This window comes from Anticarsia gemmatalis, chromosome 2 (assembly GCF_050436995.1).
Source record: "Anticarsia gemmatalis isolate Benzon Research Colony breed Stoneville strain chromosome 2, ilAntGemm2 primary, whole genome shotgun sequence".
Lineage (NCBI taxonomy): Eukaryota > Metazoa > Arthropoda > Insecta > Lepidoptera > Erebidae > Anticarsia > Anticarsia gemmatalis.
In genome coordinates this window covers 5,458,529-5,476,199 of record NC_134746.1, presented here as the reverse complement: position 1 = coordinate 5,476,199, position 17,671 = coordinate 5,458,529, and the positions used below count along the sequence as shown (strand labels likewise).

The window sequence follows — 17,671 nt, the reverse complement described above, 5'->3', positions numbered from 1 at the left end:
GAAACTAGTACTATGTTGGCAATTTTACCATCTTTTATCATTTATTCTTCTTTCGAGGTCAGTTACGAGTATCTAGGGTAATATTGATCTAACAACAAAGACCGCTGAGCTTCCATTCCATGGAGTAAATTGGCAAAGTGGCTTCTGTGTATCGTCTAGAACTTTCCATTACGTTTAATTATTTTAAGTGTTTTTACAGTAACCGTAGGTATAAGATTCAGGTCACTACTGCAAGGTAATTAATAAAATAGCTAGGTTTATAGATATATGTATGTTTGTGTGTCAACAGTTAACCTACAAACGTCTTGAGGTGAATGAGATCGAAAGGTATCGTTAGACTGATTAAAAAGGATTTTACGAATGTTTATTATTGGTTATGTACCTATGATTGATTGGTAACAGTGTAAATGGAACAGATAGATAAGTGTATGCGTCATTTTTTTTAATACTAAGAAACCTACCTGAGTCAAGGTCTAAGGATATTAATTTTATTTATGGTCATTGGTCTGTTATTATCTGAATATTATGCTTTTTATTGACTTTTTTTGCAATTCTCATGGAAATATCAGGTCAAACTAGTTCTCAAATCAGATACGATAACTACAGATCTCAGATATCTATAACGATACAGATCTTATCAGATGTTTGTGATTTATCTTTGAATCTCAAGCATAAAATATTGCTGCAAATATACTGAGGTGTCTGTCGGAAAGAGTAATAAATGCTAGTTTAAGTTTAATGTTTCAGTTGAATAACACTCAGCATCTGTTCTGTTATCTGTTTATTAGATGTCTAACAAAACCCACTGACATACACCCACACTCACGCGTAATTAGGCAAATTCTCAGCGCCAGGCCGGATTGAATAAGCGAAAACCAAGAAAAAACTATTTTAAATAACAAATACGAATCAACTCTACGAAATGTTACCATTACAAACAGAACTTAACTAACACTGGCAGTAAACAACTTATTATTGTCACTCGCAGAATACATTCGAATTAAAACTTATTTTAGGCTTGGCTTTAAAATAAAATAAGTTTCATGAGTACTAAAAGGGATGAGGAAAACCACAGCACTAAAACATAACTGGAACCGCAGGAACGTGTTGTTACATACAAGTGTTGTTACATACAAGTATTAGTCACATACATATAAGACAACTAACAGAGTCCGAAGTACATACAACGGTGTAAAGAACCATCGTGTAAGTGTGGAATTACAATGTTTCTCGTACCTTCCAGTAGCGAGTGTTTTGCAGACACATAATCAAAGCTCTAATGTAATCCTCTGGTCACTCCACTGGTCACAATTACTAATTTATACTTACAGAAACTGATATTTTTTATACAGATTATACATAGGTATTTGTTTATTATTTTGAAATATAAACAACTTTAAAGGCTCAACTATAATTTAAAAAAATATACAAAAGTAAAGTTCTTTGATGTTTTCATTTATAAACATCTGTCAGCGATGATTATGCTAGTAACTGTATCTATTAAGTGAACTGCAAGCCTTTCGTATTTGCAAAGATAAGATAAATAGGTCATATTTGATCGTGGGTTACCAAATCGGATTATTGGTGAGACGTTTTTCAGTGGACAGCATTTTCTTATGCGAGTAGCCAGTAATCGTAAACCTAAGCATGCTGGAGTTCCAATTTTGATAGGAAATTTCACGTGATATCGTTTCCATTCCGAAATCACTTGAAGGCGATCGCACAGAACTTATTTCGAAGAGGCAATTCGTTCTATACACGCCTACTAAATATGAACAAATGCCGCCAACGGGAAGCCTGTTCTGTTAAATATTGCCGTCCATTGTACATTGTCGGCTAGATACTTCTATATTACCATAATTACATGCCATTACAGCAACTATTCACCAACCATTTAACTGAAACTAGTACTACGTTGGCCATTTTACCATCTTTTATCATTTATTCTTCTTTCGAGGTCAGTTACGAGTATCTAGGGTAATATTGATCTAACAACAAAGACCGTTGAGCTTCCATTCCATGGAGTAAATTGGCAAAGTGGCTTCTGTGTATCGTCTAGAACTTTCCATTACGTTTAATTATTTTAAGTGTTTTTACAGTAACCGTAGGTATAAGATTCAGGTCACTACTGCAAGGTAATTAATAAAATAGCTATGTTTATAGATATATGTATGTTTGTGTGTCAACAGTTAACCTACAAACGTCTTGAGGTGAATGAGATCGAAAGGTATCGTTAGACTAATTAAAAATTATTTTACGAATGTTTATTAGTGGTTATGTATGATTGATTGGTTACAGTGTAAGTGGAACAGATAGATAATTTAGCGTCATTTTTTTGTAATACTAAGAAACCTACCTGAGTCAAGGTCTAAGGATATTAATTTTATTTATGGTCATTGGTCTGGTCATGTACAGTATGATTACGAATACGTTTCTATTGGATGTTTATATTCTATTGTATTGTTAAAACAACATACAAAAAAGTTTTTAAATAAAACTAGAAGCGTCGAGTTTTCCAGAAAACGAATGTTGAAAGCAACTTGGTGTTTAAGTCAGCACTCAACAGTTATAAGCAGTCGCAATCATTAAAAATATAGAAGCCTAGTTTTAAGTAGAATGTAAGTTCTGTTCTAACACCAATATAAGTGGCAATTATTAAAGTATTACTATTTTAATATCTTTAACGGTTATTTCGTATGATGTAACCAAGACAGTCTGTAATGATACTCGTAACGTGAGATTTGAGAACATAACGATCAATAAGAAATTGGCAAGTGTCGTGGACTCATGCCGCTACGTAATAGTGGAAATCTTTGACTATTTATAGAACAATTTATTTTTATACCCGTTAGATAAGTACACAGTAACCGGTAGCAAAATTATCTCCATGCGAAATCATTTTTCAAAATGACGTCAGGAATAAATCCTTTTTTTTTCTTTCAGTCTATTATTTCTTTTTTTTTTCTTTTTACTATAAATTAATAATAATGGCTATTTATTACTATATCAGGTTCTTAGACTACCTGGGTCGCGGTGACATTATGCAAAAACATATTATTGTAATGCAATAGTTCGTTGGTCAATGTAACGTTTGAAATAAGACGATATTACTTATCGAATTCGTCTGGTGTAAAGGTAGCGGTCGAAGGATTAATGACCTGTTTGGCGCGTTTCGTCCACTCGTTAGATAATACGAGACGCCTCCACGAGGTCACGAACAAACACAACGTGCCAAGGCTATACTTGACGGGATGTTTACATCAAACAGATCATTTCCCGTGATACAAGGAAATATACCGCTTACATTAAAGAAATGGTCTAAAAATAACCATTCGGCACATTTTATTATATTTTAATCATCGGATTTTTATATAGGTGAATTTACATAAATACATAATAATGATATGTTAATGTAGGTTGGTATAATATATGTTACATAATTTTTCGCATATTTTAAACATAAAGCGCCGAAGCGATCATGAGCCGGTAGATATGACAGGCATCTAATAGTATTTGCCATTACAGAATTAGTTTCCTGTCTCTTATTCGGACTACGAAATAAACAGCATTAAGTATCTGTGTACAGTGTACAGTGTACACTTTAGCTTATTACCTGTACACTGTACAGGTAATAAAGGTGTAATAATTCTCGTACTCCAACTCTTCTCGGAATATACCCTACTAGTGTCAACTAAATAGCCTCTACTTACAAAGATGCTTTAAAGTTTAATAAACGATTTCAATGAGTGTCAATCGAAGGCTATAATTGAGTCGTTCACAAAGTGGCTTACACGTGCTTCTACATTATTTATAGAATATTTACTTTGTATTGATACCATGTGCGACGATTGCTGAATTTTTAGTACACCTAATTCTAAGAAACATAGCACTCCAATGAATTGTTCGATGCTATCACATATTGATAGGAACCCTGTTTAACGAAGGTACGAGTAGTTACGTTCGTGCCTGATACACAAATTCTATGTAGGTAACATATTGAAATATAAATAAGTAATATGAAGAAAAAAAAACATTTAACATTGTTTGCTATTTACATATTGTTAATGATTGCGTCAACAATTCATTAACAAAACTATTGTATTCGTAAGAAATAAAAACCGTTTAAGTTCAGAAAAAAATCTCATAACATTTTGTCAACCGTAATTTCGGAAACTTTTGTAGTTCGATTAGTCAAATCATCGCTAGGCTGTCAAAAACATGCCGAAACATACAAAAAAATCAAATAAATATTGATAAGTTTTTAAGTCAACAAAGTACATGAATCAAGCCAAACTAAAGTCGCGGAATTTCGCACAAAGATTTTCTTCTTAACAGCTCTACAGTTTACAAAATCCGTACTTATTTTTTTAAAAACCCGTTCTCAATTAACATTGTAATGTTCTTTGAGAGTACACCGTAAATGACAGTAATTACTTCAAGCAAAAAGCATGTATTGTATGCGATGATTTGGCTGTTATGCCGACAATGGGTGGTCAATGTCACGACAAATAAATTAACTGATAAACACCGTTGGACCCACCACGACGCGAATTAATTCTAGTCTGTGTTCTGTCACATCATGAATAATGTTTAACTAAGGACAATGATTTAATGGAACATTTTATAGTCCAATCATACCACCAAGTTCCAATCATATTGACCCTTTTGATACCTTCTATTATTTTGCTTAGGAACCCTTAGCACAAAAGGCATCTACAACGCTAAGTACATATTGCAGATTTATAGGTAAGCGACACGTCAATATTGACAGTTTTAAAACCTTTTTTTGAACACCTCCAAAAACAGTCTTATTTACTTACTAGCGTAACTCTTGTCTTGTCCAATTCTTTAACGACTTGTCAACTCAGTGATGAGTGTGATAACGTATTCAAACTTCATTGCCTATTCGCAAAGTAATAGCCACTAATTTTGATAATGGTCGTCCTCGAACCGTCCGTCATTCTCATGCATTTATGTTAATCTTCAACAAGAATTGGGGAGGATTTAATTTACAAAGGTTTGCATCGTTAACCTATATTCGGAAGACTGATAGCGATTTTATCACGACTGTTTTGTCAACAGAATTTGCTGATAACGACAGGGAAATTAGCTAACAATAGGTCCTACCCATTTGAATTTATCAATTTGATTCGACCTTGATGTAAATGGCATTGGGAATGTTACCATACACTTATTATGTAAGTACACATGTGTGATTGACTGTGTTACGTACAAGGTACATGTAATTGGATTTTACAACACAAACAGTGCGGCGAGCCGTTTGTTGAACTTCGACGTCATCAATCCTTCGATATAAGTGCTTGGGGAAAATCGTCAGAAAAATCAATGCATCGAGTTCTTCGAAACAGATTCAGTTCTTCGAATAGATTTACACAATTTTATGGCGTATTCCTAGTTAATATACTGTGTAGAGAATACAGTATAAGAACTCTTATAAATGCCGAACTCAAACATTCAAATGTATGTCACAAACTGATTACTTACGTATCACGTAGGCCCAAAAGGCTTCCAAAATCTATTTTTATAGCAGTGCAAACACAAAAAGGAAAGAAATGCTAATGCTATGGAATAAAGTACGAATACTACGAATCATTGTAACTGACCTAAATTCGTGATTCACGGTGTAACAGAATGGCTATGGTTCATTTAAATTTCGGATTTGATTTAATGCCTAGTTGTCAATGAGATCAAGAGTCAAATTGACTGCCTCCGTGGTGCAGTGGTTTAGGTCACCACGCCGCTACCATTGCGTTGGGATGGTTCGATTCCCACAGGGGACAATTATTTGTGCGATCCACAAATAATTGTTACGTGGCTGGTTGTACTTTGTATCCGTTATTTGTATGTTTGTGTCTTTTTAACATTAAAAAAAAAACACTATTTATATAAGATGCCTCTTTGGAAGACTTGGTAACATTAATTTGGTATAGTAATTCTCACTGATTTCAATTGCATTGCTCGTGAAATTACCGCATACCACGATCTCATTTGTTTTCATCGTGAAAACTGTCACGAGTTTAATTTACTGTCTCAATATACATTACTTTGCTAATGAACGCTAAAGCGCTCAAAGGTAGCGTCCTTGTAATATTTTCGAGTGCAAAATTCCCTGGAGGAAATACCCACTAGCAAAAACCACAGGTTCTCCAAATTCTTTTGTTTATTTAAAAAAAACCGGCTGTAACGGAGTCAGTATATTTTAAGACAAGTGTACAATCTTATATGTATAGATGACGGAAGCATAAACATCTTAAATATGTTATGCTGTTATACATAAGAAAATATTTTAAAGTACCTATCTATTAAACAGAAGATCGTTTGAGTGCTAAAGGTCGCCTTGTTTTCAGAATACTACCTACGTTTTCATCGCATAATGTAAGTAATATGTAGTGTAATCAACAAGATCATTAAACTCAATCAAAAACTAGTTCAAACTGCATATTGATCCATGTCAATACTCTCTCAATAGTGACCTTGTTTATCTAAAAGCTACAAAAACAGAAGGATAGTTGACTGCACCTTAGAAAGTAAACAAAATATTATTGAATATTATGACGACATCACGTGTTTCGGAGTTCAATCGGCCTGTTTATTACATACTGACTAATAATAGTCATTTCGCAAGTTTACGCAATAAGGACATCATGGTGGTAAAAACATGTTGAATGCCTCTGACGTAGTCTCATATACACTTAGATACAGTCAGAAAAATATACACCGTGACACATATTCAATAGTTATTATTTGTATGAAAATATCAACTTATATCATTGCTATTAGTCGACAAATATGAGCAATGATTGTAAAAGTACTTTGAGTTTAATATACAACACAAATTGTACTATTTTCATTAGGAAAATTGCTTTTGAAAATGTGTCAGTGTGTACTATTTTTGATGCTGATCGTACTTTACTTATGTAAAGAATCTACAAGATCATAATTCTCGGTAGGCTCAATATTACTTACTCGTGATCTCGTCATACATTAGTATAGTTAGTGCATAACTATTTGCGGATTGGACGTTTAGGAAGTTGGTATTTCTTCATCGTGGGTTTTAGGAATAGAATGACACATTTAAATGTTCATTGGATATCGTTACCTACAATAGTCCGACCACTTAGTAGAAAGCCTTGTAATGCGAAATCCGGGCTAGCGGAGGCATACAATGGCTTAAGGAGAACTGTATCGTATAATAGTGACCCACTAGTGACCATTACATACATCCTAAAAAAGCAAAGCACCGGGATGCATTCTGTAATTATTAGTAAACGTACTATCATTGCTTTAATTATAATGAACACATTTACATTTTAGATGACATACTACGACCCTATCTTAGTTACGAGTATAGTAATCGTATAAAGAGCTACAATATCGATCGCACTGCTATCTAATCAATGTAATACACACCCACATCGTAAAACCTAGAAATACCTAGCTTCAGCTCGATTACTATAGTAATTCTAATGCAAATGCAATTGCAACTAATTCGTCTATTAAACATTTTTTACTATTTCCACGAAACATGTTAGTAAACAAATCTGACCTGCTTTTTTTTGCAATTATATCTTTTCTTTAGGTTAAAAATAAACTTAACTCAAAACCCATTGGTCATCCAATATTAGTTTTGCTAATTCGAAAAAAAATCACTTATGTATAAAATGGGTGGAACAATTAGGACACACATAATTTTAACATAACCACATGACTGGATAGTCTAAAGCACTTTCATATGGCAAGCGTCAGAGATACGATTATCAATAAATTGTTTGATTCTTACCTGATTCCGCACTCCATGAACAGCAGTACGAATCCGTAGAGCATACATCTTGCGGCGTATGCTCTTAATATGACTCGCAATAGACTTGGTTTTCTCTTGCCTCCTGCTCTTGCCACTTCTTCTTCCCAAAGACGTGCGAATTTGTCGCCCAGGGGACCTACAAGAATAAAATAATGTTAGATGAAAACAGACTAGACTTATGTAATTTTATTTGCTACTACATAAAATCTATCTCGTTCTCCTACTGAATACAAAACGACTCTGAAAATGGAAAATTAGAAGACGCGGAGTAAGTGCGAATTCGGAACCTGCATTATTCTACGATATGTTTAAAAATGACATACCCCCGGTTTCTGAGGTACATTTAACGATATGTTATCTACCCAATAGCGTTTAGCGTTAAACATACAAGGTAGTTTATTAGGATCCGGCCTTAACATTGAACCCGAGTCTTAAAAGTACTGTTATGTGGTAATACAGAACAGTTAAAATATTTTTCTTTTGTGTTTTAATGCCGTTATTTTTTTTCTGTCTTAATAAGTTTTAGATATGACACAGAGCCTCGTTATGTGACTATAATGGATTGTTTAATGCACATGTGCATTTTCTTCGTAGCGTAGCGTTTTTCCTCTAAACAAAGCATCCTTGTTTACTGTACCGTGAAGCGAAAAGAACGGCATTTATAATACCTAAGAGCTACTAATTGCATTTGCATTTAAATGGGTCAAATTTCCTTATGTAGTTCTTCAAGCGAAAATTCAATTATACAATCACTACTAATGCCTGCTTCCCTGATATTATAAATGCGAAAGTAACTCTGTTTGTCTGTTACGCTGACACGTCTAAACTACTGAACCGATTTTTATAAAATGTGGTACAGAAATAGAGTTAACCTTGAAAAAGAACATGGGCTTCTACTATTAATGGAGAAAAGGGTTAAAAAATGGGATGAATATTTGTATGAATATTTGTATGTAAAATTTGTCCCAAGTCCCTAAACCACGTAGGCGAAGTCGCGGTCAAAATCTAGCATCAAATAAGTGACAATTTGTATAAAAGCTACAATTACCAATAACATTGAGGATGCGATCAATAGACCAACAATCTCTTATCTGTTCCTAGTACAGAAAAGTTCAATTACCGTAAGCGATAAGTGACACAATATTATGTCAAAAAGTTATTGAGATTAAGCCAAGTAATAAACAATTGGGATGCAATCAATTGGACAATGAACTAAGCGTAGGCAGACAATATTTTGACGAGAGATGTCGATAGTTTTCTTTGAATGCGTATGATACATTTGATGGACCGGAGCCCCGTCACTTGATCTTATTACGTACAATGACTGGACTATAAACTTTAGCAATTAGGGACGAAACAGTGTACTCGTAACCGACGGTTCTATATGACAAGATGTAGTGAACGAGGCAATACAAGTTTGTAGGGATCGTACCAAGTGGCGTTTTTCGGTATCTGCTTGCTTACCCCGATGAGAAAAAAGCGTGTTTTATGTATATCTATATGTTGCTCCAATACTTATTCAATACCAAATTTTAGTGCATTCTATACGGTTTTTTATGTGATGCTGCGACAGGCAGACAGACTGGCAAAAAAATATAAATTGCAGATTCGGTATCAGTATACTTTTCTTAACATCCCCCATTGTTTTTTTTTATATATATTCTGTGTAGGTACAGAATCTACCTACAGATTTATTACAAGTATAGATGAATGTACTGAGTATTATGAACTGAGAACGTATACTGCATTCAGAAGAAACAATACACTGAGTCAAATGTTGTCCTTGTATTGTTTTCCACATGTAAATATTATGTTTGTTAGTAAACAATTAACATTTTCTTTATTCATGCCATGTCAATAATTAGTTATCCTAGGCTTATCACTAAGCACACTCGCACGTGTGTTCCGTTTATATAGTTAATATTAAAGCAAATAATTGTTTATGTACCCGTGATACATACTTATTAGCTGTCTTAATTGGACCGTAAACAAAGAGGAAAAATCATTGTCTTGGATAAAAACAAAGTGAAATTAAAATGATCGAGTTTGCAGTTCAGGACCCACAAAATAGCTTAGACAACAACAAAGTTAAAGAATTTTCTAGATACATAGTAGGTATAGGATCCCGCAATACATCGATCTTTACCGAGCTGGTTAATGGTTTTTTTTTATTATCAAAAGAAATATGTCAAGAAATATATTGCGAATGGGTTGCCTTAGATTAAGACGTTTTAAAATGATGAATGCTTTTGTGTAGTTCAGCTTGTGAAGTCGATAGACATAAAAAATTTAAACGCCCTTTCGTATAGCTCGCTACCCAACCTTATATAGTAACACTAATAACGACACATAAAAATGAAACGGAAAGGAAATAAAATGAATAGGTGGCCTATCATTCTTATCTAGAACCTATTATTTAAGACCTTGTGGTGACATGGTGATTGATTTATGGCCATCGGACCATTTTAGATACGTAGTAACCGTTAAAATAATGTTCACGGGACGGAAAAATTTAGACATTTGCAAATTAATCGATCTACCTATCAATTACAAAATTGTTAAAATCAGGCACCTGAATTCAAAGTTCCGCAATCTTTATATAAAAAAAGGTATTTTTCTCGATCAAGTTGAAATTTTTTACGAATGTGTTTATTGTTCAAGAAACGAAAGAATACAAACGGTAAATCAACGTAATAAAATACTTCGTACACTGACAGACTACTGCTCAATCAATACGAGTAGGTGTTAATCTTAAGATTTTAGTTCCTTCGTTTTCTATATTTTGTTAGCTGAAGACTAAGGTTCAATACAGAGGTTTTTCTCTAATCTCATATGATAATTGTCGGTTTATCATACAACTGTCTGTTTTGCTTTTACAGCTGAACTGTTTTGGAATAAAATTGTCAGAACAGCAGATATTGGCTACATTGGCGACATATGTAGGAAGAAAGCCCAGCACTAGTCGAGCGCATAAAAATCCGAGAATAAAAAGAGCTGACATACCTATTATCGTTAAGTTGAGATAATAGTTTTCTTTCAAATCTCTTAAATCTCAAAGTTGTATGTTTTTAAGCTTGGTGTCTCATAAAGTCATACAAATTTAGGAGTTTAAAGACTCGAGTTTTCACAATTAAACAGATGTGATGATGAGTGTATCATTGTGTAAAGCAGTGCTAAATATTCGGTCCTTATGACTATTGTAAAGAATTTTATTAATGCGTTTAGCCTTGTTAACTTACAACTCAATGGGAACTTTGTTTGAACGGTAATTTTCTGGGAAGTTACAAACGAGACTGTTGAAAAAATATTATATCGATTTTAATTAAGTACATCGTATTTTTTAAGTTTTAAATGTTTTTTTTTGTTTGCTGTTTTAAGGAACTACAAAATGTTATGGCAGTGTGTTTTTTTTCTTGACGTAGAAGAACTTTTTTTGCATTTTTTAGTTTGATAGGGGTAATTGACCGCAAAACTTGGAGGAGTCAATTTATTAGACCGCATTAAACATAATTTTTAAGATACCTAAGTCGATAAAACCTGGCCATTGAATCGAAAGGTGGTTTGTGATTTATCTATCTGAACAATACTTTAAAATACGATACATGTTTTGACCATTTTTAATCATTTAAACTTAGATTCATCGATCACGAATCATTTAAGTTAGGAACTATAAATGCCACTTTTCATTCAATAATATAATTTATAGTACCTATAGCTATTATATTACGGTAATTGTTTAATCAATCATTATTACAAGGTACTTATTTATGCTAATACTATTTTCCGCCTGTCCGCACTCGCTGTCTTTGGCTCGTTAAATAGATTATTCATTGAGTGGCCACGCACGGTTTCAGTGTTTAACTTATTATACCTCAATTAAGAAGTACGAGGACTTTGTCTTTTCTTTATTTCACGCAGAATTTTATCAAGCTAAGTAATTCTACATTGTGATTCAAGCCATTTCGTTTTTTCTCGTCTTAAAATTACTTGTTTAAGTTTACTGCCAAATCTGTCGCAAACTTGATGCGATGATTAAAAGCGCGATTATCTTCAGGCAGTACTATTGAGTACCGAGAACTTCTACTTTCGCTGACGATTTTCTATTGCAGTAAGAAGGAAATCGCTCCTCAATAAAGTATACGATGTTTGTCATACACAATCTTGGGCAAGTCTACTTATAAGGCTAGTTATAAGTAGACTTGCCCAAGATTGTGTATGACGAAGAGTTAATGTTATTTTTAAGAAACCCTAAATCTGGCAGTATTCTGCAGTATTCACGAGTACCGTTACAATCAGTTATAATCTATACAGTTACTTTTCTGTTTATTACTTTGTTTAAGTTGCTAATTGGGAGTCCTTGCTGACATCAAGACGAAGACGAGTATTGAAAAAATAAGTTTTAAGTTAATCGACCCGCAACTAGCTTTTATCGACAAGGACCTACATAAGAACTATAGTGTTCCTAAACAATTTATTTAAGTACTTATAAACAGTACATGTATGATAAACAGCTTGTAACTGTTATATTGCAAAACACAAAATTCCGGGCTACCGGGAATCCCAGGATTTTCGTAAGGTTTCGGTGGGTAAGGTCGGTTTCGTAAAGTACGCCTTAGTTTCGTTTGGGAAAAATACCGTAGTTCCCCATTTTACAAGGGTGTGGTTATGGAAATTCTGGGGTAAACCAAACAGAGCTAAAATTACTTGAAATAATTTTGATTGTTAAAGACATCGAACATTGTTATTGTAATTCCCGGACCGACATTCAGGAGTCAATTTAAGGCCTAGGAACTGTAAGTTCCTTGGGGTGGGTGTTCGAAACTTACGATAATGAAGAATTTGGAACATTTGATTTGCCAAGAAAAGTACAAAAAGGTAACCTACCTTCTTAGTTTGTTGAAAAAATTACGATAACTTTTCTTACCTGATGAGTGCTCTTCTAATGGTTCATACAGATCTTGTTCATCCATTTCCTTCTTGACGCCGCCCCAAAATATGGGCAACGTCCATCTAAAAACACGGAATACATTATTAGGACACTATTGAAACTCATACTCGTGATTAGAATCTAATTAACCTTAAATTACTTACATACAGTTACATGTGAATTTTGTCTTACTACAGAATAGGACAGCTTAGACAGACAGGGTAGACAGTGATTGTATGAGACAGTCTAGAATTACAACATACGTAGGTATGACATTGTAACAAGCGCAAGAGTACGAAAGCAAGAAGTTGTCTAGTAAGTTATGAATGGCTAACTTACGCAAAAGTAAGTGCTGAGAGCGGGTTCGCTTTGGCCCTAGGATGCGGCGGGCGGCCTTTTTTCTTTATTGACTCCATGATATAAGTACCTGCAAAGAAAATCTCAGCTTACGAAAGATAGATTATCACAAGGCTACTTTTTGCATTCACTGGTAATTCTCAAAAGTTTAAATAGTTAAACAATATAAAATTAAACGTAAGCAATTACGATCATATTACGAAACAATGTGATTTCTTACGTGTTCTTTCTAAAACAACTGTTCATGGTAAGCTATAAATACTTACTTTAGCAGTCTTCAACGGACGGTATGGTATGGTAACCTTATATGACAACAAGATGCATGACCTGTGTACCGGTACACAGTTCCACTCTGACACGATTTTATAGCGAATTGACAATGTGCACTAACTAGGTACTCGCTGTTTTATTTTATACCCACACCAGGTATTTTTTTGCTACAGCATTCGGCAAATTCTGATAATAAATCACTGGTGAATAAATTCCTCTATAAAGTTTCTAACAAAATCATCAAAGTAAATAACAAAAACCACTTTATTAAAAATAATTCACTTTTGCAAATAACACGTTCTATGTATTTCGTATATCATCATGAAATCCACATCTATTCACGACCACCGCAATTTTTTTACTGATAAAAATGTATGAATGAATCCGATTGACAATTTTGATTCGACAAAACGAAATGACACTAGTTTGACATTTGGTAACGTTTGACGTTGCTTTATATTCTAGATAGTCTAACTAAAGTTAATGTCCACGAAATTTATATAACCGGAATAACTGTTGTTATTTATTATTTTATTTATTTATTTATTATTATTAAAACAGTGTTTCTTACATGAAATTTATACTTATGGTCCACAAAACTGTTTGGACAGTTTGTCTGTGGACACGGTCGAGTCTCATTTAATTATAGCAGTACTTAAGATGTACATATATGTATATATTGTATAAGAGCTTTGATTATATATTATAAGTTTATGTATTATAATGTATTTATATTGTATGTATAAGAGTAATATTATATGGTTCAGTAGCTTGTGTTTTATACATGTATATTTGTATGTATGTTTATAGATATTTATAAACTACTAAGTAGATACTTTTTTAATTTTTTAGAAAACTTATTTTTATTTCTTTCTGTTGCGATGTCCACAGGTAAACTGTTCATTACATATGGTATGCGTTTCGATAAAGTTGTTGTTGTAGTTGGATGCAGTCAAAAAAATACACATTTCAATTAAATTTATTAATTTTAAGACAATGATTAGATTTGGCAGAATATTATGTAATACGATTTAAAAGTGTATAAACTACGGTATTTTCCTTGCATTGAATAATTGCTGCTGTTGGATTTATGTAAACAACAGGCTTTAAATGCACGTTACCAAACTCCAACGGCAACGTCATTAAAGTATTGACATTTGACTGACAGTAGCAGCAGGTGACAACTGACAGTTATAATAATAAATTCCAAGGCAAGCCGCAGTCCTTCTTCATATCTTTAGATATATAAATTCAAAACAGTGTTTTTATTTATCTTTTTTCGGTGCTGTATTAAAGTTCTACTCTACTTCTAAATCGCGGTGGAGGGTAAGACATAAACAATAACAGCCATATAGACAAACAAGTGAGCTTACAAATTATAAACCGAAAAAAGAGGGACTCCTAGTGAAATCTAACTTTTTTAGTTTGTTATAAAGTAGTTACAGACAGTGCAGTAACTATTGATTAAAATGCTTTAGGCGTATTGCACAAAAATAAAATGTTCGTGTCTTTTTTAAGAAGATACAGAAGTATGATTTTGGCCAGTATTTTCTTTTTTTATATTGGCTGTGGGATAACTTTGAGTTTATTACGACTCGAATGTGCCGACGCCCTTGCCGCCAAAGAACTAAGTGTATCAGATAGCTCATTAAATAAAGTTGAATATGCAGTAATTGTGCTGAGTGGGCCGGACAATGAAGCAAAGAGGGATGCCATTAGAGCTACATGGATGAAGTTTGCTAACAATATATTTGTGGAGAATGGTGAAAAGCTCTACAAATGGAACCATACTTGGACAGAACACCATGTCAAACAAGACTTCATAAAGTTTTATTTTGTAGTAGGCACGCAAGGACTCAGTGAACTGAGTATACTACGACTAAACTCAGAGAACAACAGAAGTGGTGACCTACTGTTACTAGACAGTTTTGAAGATAGTTATAAGAACTTAGCAGTGAAAATGTTGCATTCCTTGAAGTGGTTGAGAGAAAATTTGAAGAAATTAAAATATTTGATCAAATGTGATGATGACTCTTTTGTTAGGGTAGATTTGATAATAAAAGATTTGGAAGCTTATGCACCTGAAATGAATGCTCATGAAATAAGTGAATATGTCACTTACAAGGTAACTATCCTTTTAAAAAAACAACTACCTACTAATAAATAACGCTTGCACAATATGTTAGCAATTTTAATCTTTCTAAGATAGACAAAATATATTATAATGATAATAGGTTTGAAATACACAGTACCTTTGTCATTGGTTAAAAATAACAGCAAAGATCACATCAAACAATATTACATTTTCTGTGGAATCCTGCCAAATAACATCTAATACTATTCATTTTATTTTTCATTCTTTGGCAATTTTTTGTTATAGAGAGTTAGAAAAGGATTTTAGCATGCAATAATGTGTCTACAATCTAACATTGTAAAATTTTACTAATATTGTAATAGTAAAAGTTTGGATGTAGTCAATTATGACAAAACTACTGAACAGATTTTTAAGAAATAAATAAACAATAAATTTTATAAATCTTAGACTTACACAAATCTATGTGTCTAGGTGTGGGATTCTTTTTGTAACTTATAGAACTCTAAGAGACTTTTTTGTTTTACTAGAAAGATCTTCCTTCATACAAAGGCCTATATTGGGGCTACTTTGACGGAAGAGCTCGTGTCTACTTGAACGGAAAGTGGCAGGAGAAGGACTGGTTTCTCTGTGACAATTACTTGCCATACGCACTAGGTGGTGGCTATGTCATATCACAAAGCATTGTTGACTATGTCGGAAGAAATGCTGATATTTTGGGGTAAGCTACAGCATTTAAAGTATTTATTTTAAAGCTTTTTGCTTCCTTTTTGTTGTACCTAGATGTTGTAGGTAATTTAACTTAAAGTTTTAATACAAATTAAAGCTTTAACTTTGAGATTGAGGCATAACCTGATCAAGAAGTCCTGTGGAATATTTAAATTTTTCTTTCGTTTATGTGTTCACACTAACAGTACATTTGAAGTAATTTACCCATTCTAGACGCCTTACAATATGCAAAGAGCAATTTTTCTCATTCTCTCCATTCTATTTTTTAACTATAAATATATTACTTTCAGACATTACAATTCAGAAGATGTCTCCATGGGCGTGTGGACCGCTGCATTGGACGGCATGAACCGAGTTCACGACATCAGATTCGATACTGAGTGGAAGTCCCGAGGTTGTACCACACAAATGCTTGTACGACACAAACAATTACCAAGTGACATGTTCCAATTATACAAGACATTGGTACACACTCACGGTGAAAAACTATGTAAGACTGAAAATATTGTAAGGAAATCTTATTTGTATAAATGGGATGTTTTGCCTAGTATGTGTTGTAGGTTAGGTAATTAGAAACTGTTGTTTGTAGTCTGACTTCTGAGTCTATTCAAATAAGAGGACATGGTTTCCTAGTTGCTACACTATGTGTCAAGTTGATGAAGACAGGCACATCCATTTTCTCTGTGAAATCTCCACCACAGTTATTATAATTAGCACTTATTTAACGTGCACCAGAGTTTTGAATAGGCGGTATTTTGCTTCCGGCAGTGGCTAGACTCCTTGTTTCACAAGTCTGTGGCTCTGTAGTCATATATTGAAATCTGCAATCAGTAGAAGCAATTTTGCGAATAGTGTAAGTGCTCACATCAGCAGCAAAACAACACTCAGAAGTGTTTGATAACTTTAAGCATAATGTTCCCGGTTGAAAGCTAGATAATTCTAACTCATAGATTGCTAGAAATTCGGAATGAACTGTTTTAGACTGTCCCATTAACCTCATCAATGATTCCATGGGATACATTCCCGTTGTTGTGTTCAGTGTAATATCGTAATTCATTTCCAGTATTGCGGATTGTTGTTATTTTAAGTAAGCTTTTCTAGGTACTTAGTATGCTACTATACCAATTTATAATTTCTTTAAATGTAAGTAAAATAATATTTTAAATACATTAATCATAATTTCAGATAAAATATCTACTATTCTGAGATATAAATTTACTAGATTATTTTCTTAAAAAATCTCAGTTCTAAATGTGTTACAAAATAAATTAAGATCAAAGAATGACAATTTCGGATCAGTTTTAATATACAATTTATGTAAAATCCATTGCAATATGAAACATAAGATTTGTTATAAACCATTATTTTAATCAGTGTTGTCTAATTTTATATAAAATCTCTAATAAGTAAAACATTCTAGTTTCTCAGCCAGAAATCTCTAGTCATTTGTACATCTACTTTAAAAACAATAAAT

General features: G+C 33.3%; 2 protein-coding genes across 2 annotated transcripts in view; one reads left to right on the top strand and one right to left on the bottom strand.

The window, feature by feature from the left end:
* LOC142980733 (putative multidrug resistance-associated protein lethal(2)03659) overlaps positions 1-13,752 on the bottom strand; it is a 36,665-nt gene extending 22,913 nt beyond the window's left edge. Inside the window, exons 1-4 of the mRNA XM_076126298.1 lie at positions 13,373-13,752; positions 13,089-13,176; positions 12,747-12,832; positions 7,802-7,958 (exon numbers count right to left, since the gene is read on the bottom strand). Coding sequence (XP_075982413.1) covers positions 7,802-7,958; positions 12,747-12,832; positions 13,089-13,165 — 320 coding nt within the window. The 5' untranslated portion in view covers positions 13,166-13,176; positions 13,373-13,752. The remainder of the gene's footprint in view (positions 1-7,801; positions 7,959-12,746; positions 12,833-13,088; positions 13,177-13,372) is intronic.
* An 808-nt stretch (positions 13,753-14,560) lies between these two features.
* Positions 14,561-17,666, top strand: beta3GalTII (beta-1,3-galactosyltransferase 6). Its single transcript, XM_076126289.1, has 3 exons — positions 14,561-15,501; positions 15,999-16,189; positions 16,488-17,666. The coding sequence occupies exons 1-3, from the start codon at positions 14,875-14,877 to the stop codon at positions 16,768-16,770; spliced, it is 1,101 nt and encodes a 366-aa protein (XP_075982404.1). The 5' UTR covers positions 14,561-14,874; the 3' UTR covers positions 16,771-17,666.
* Positions 17,667-17,671: the final 5 nt, after the last annotated feature.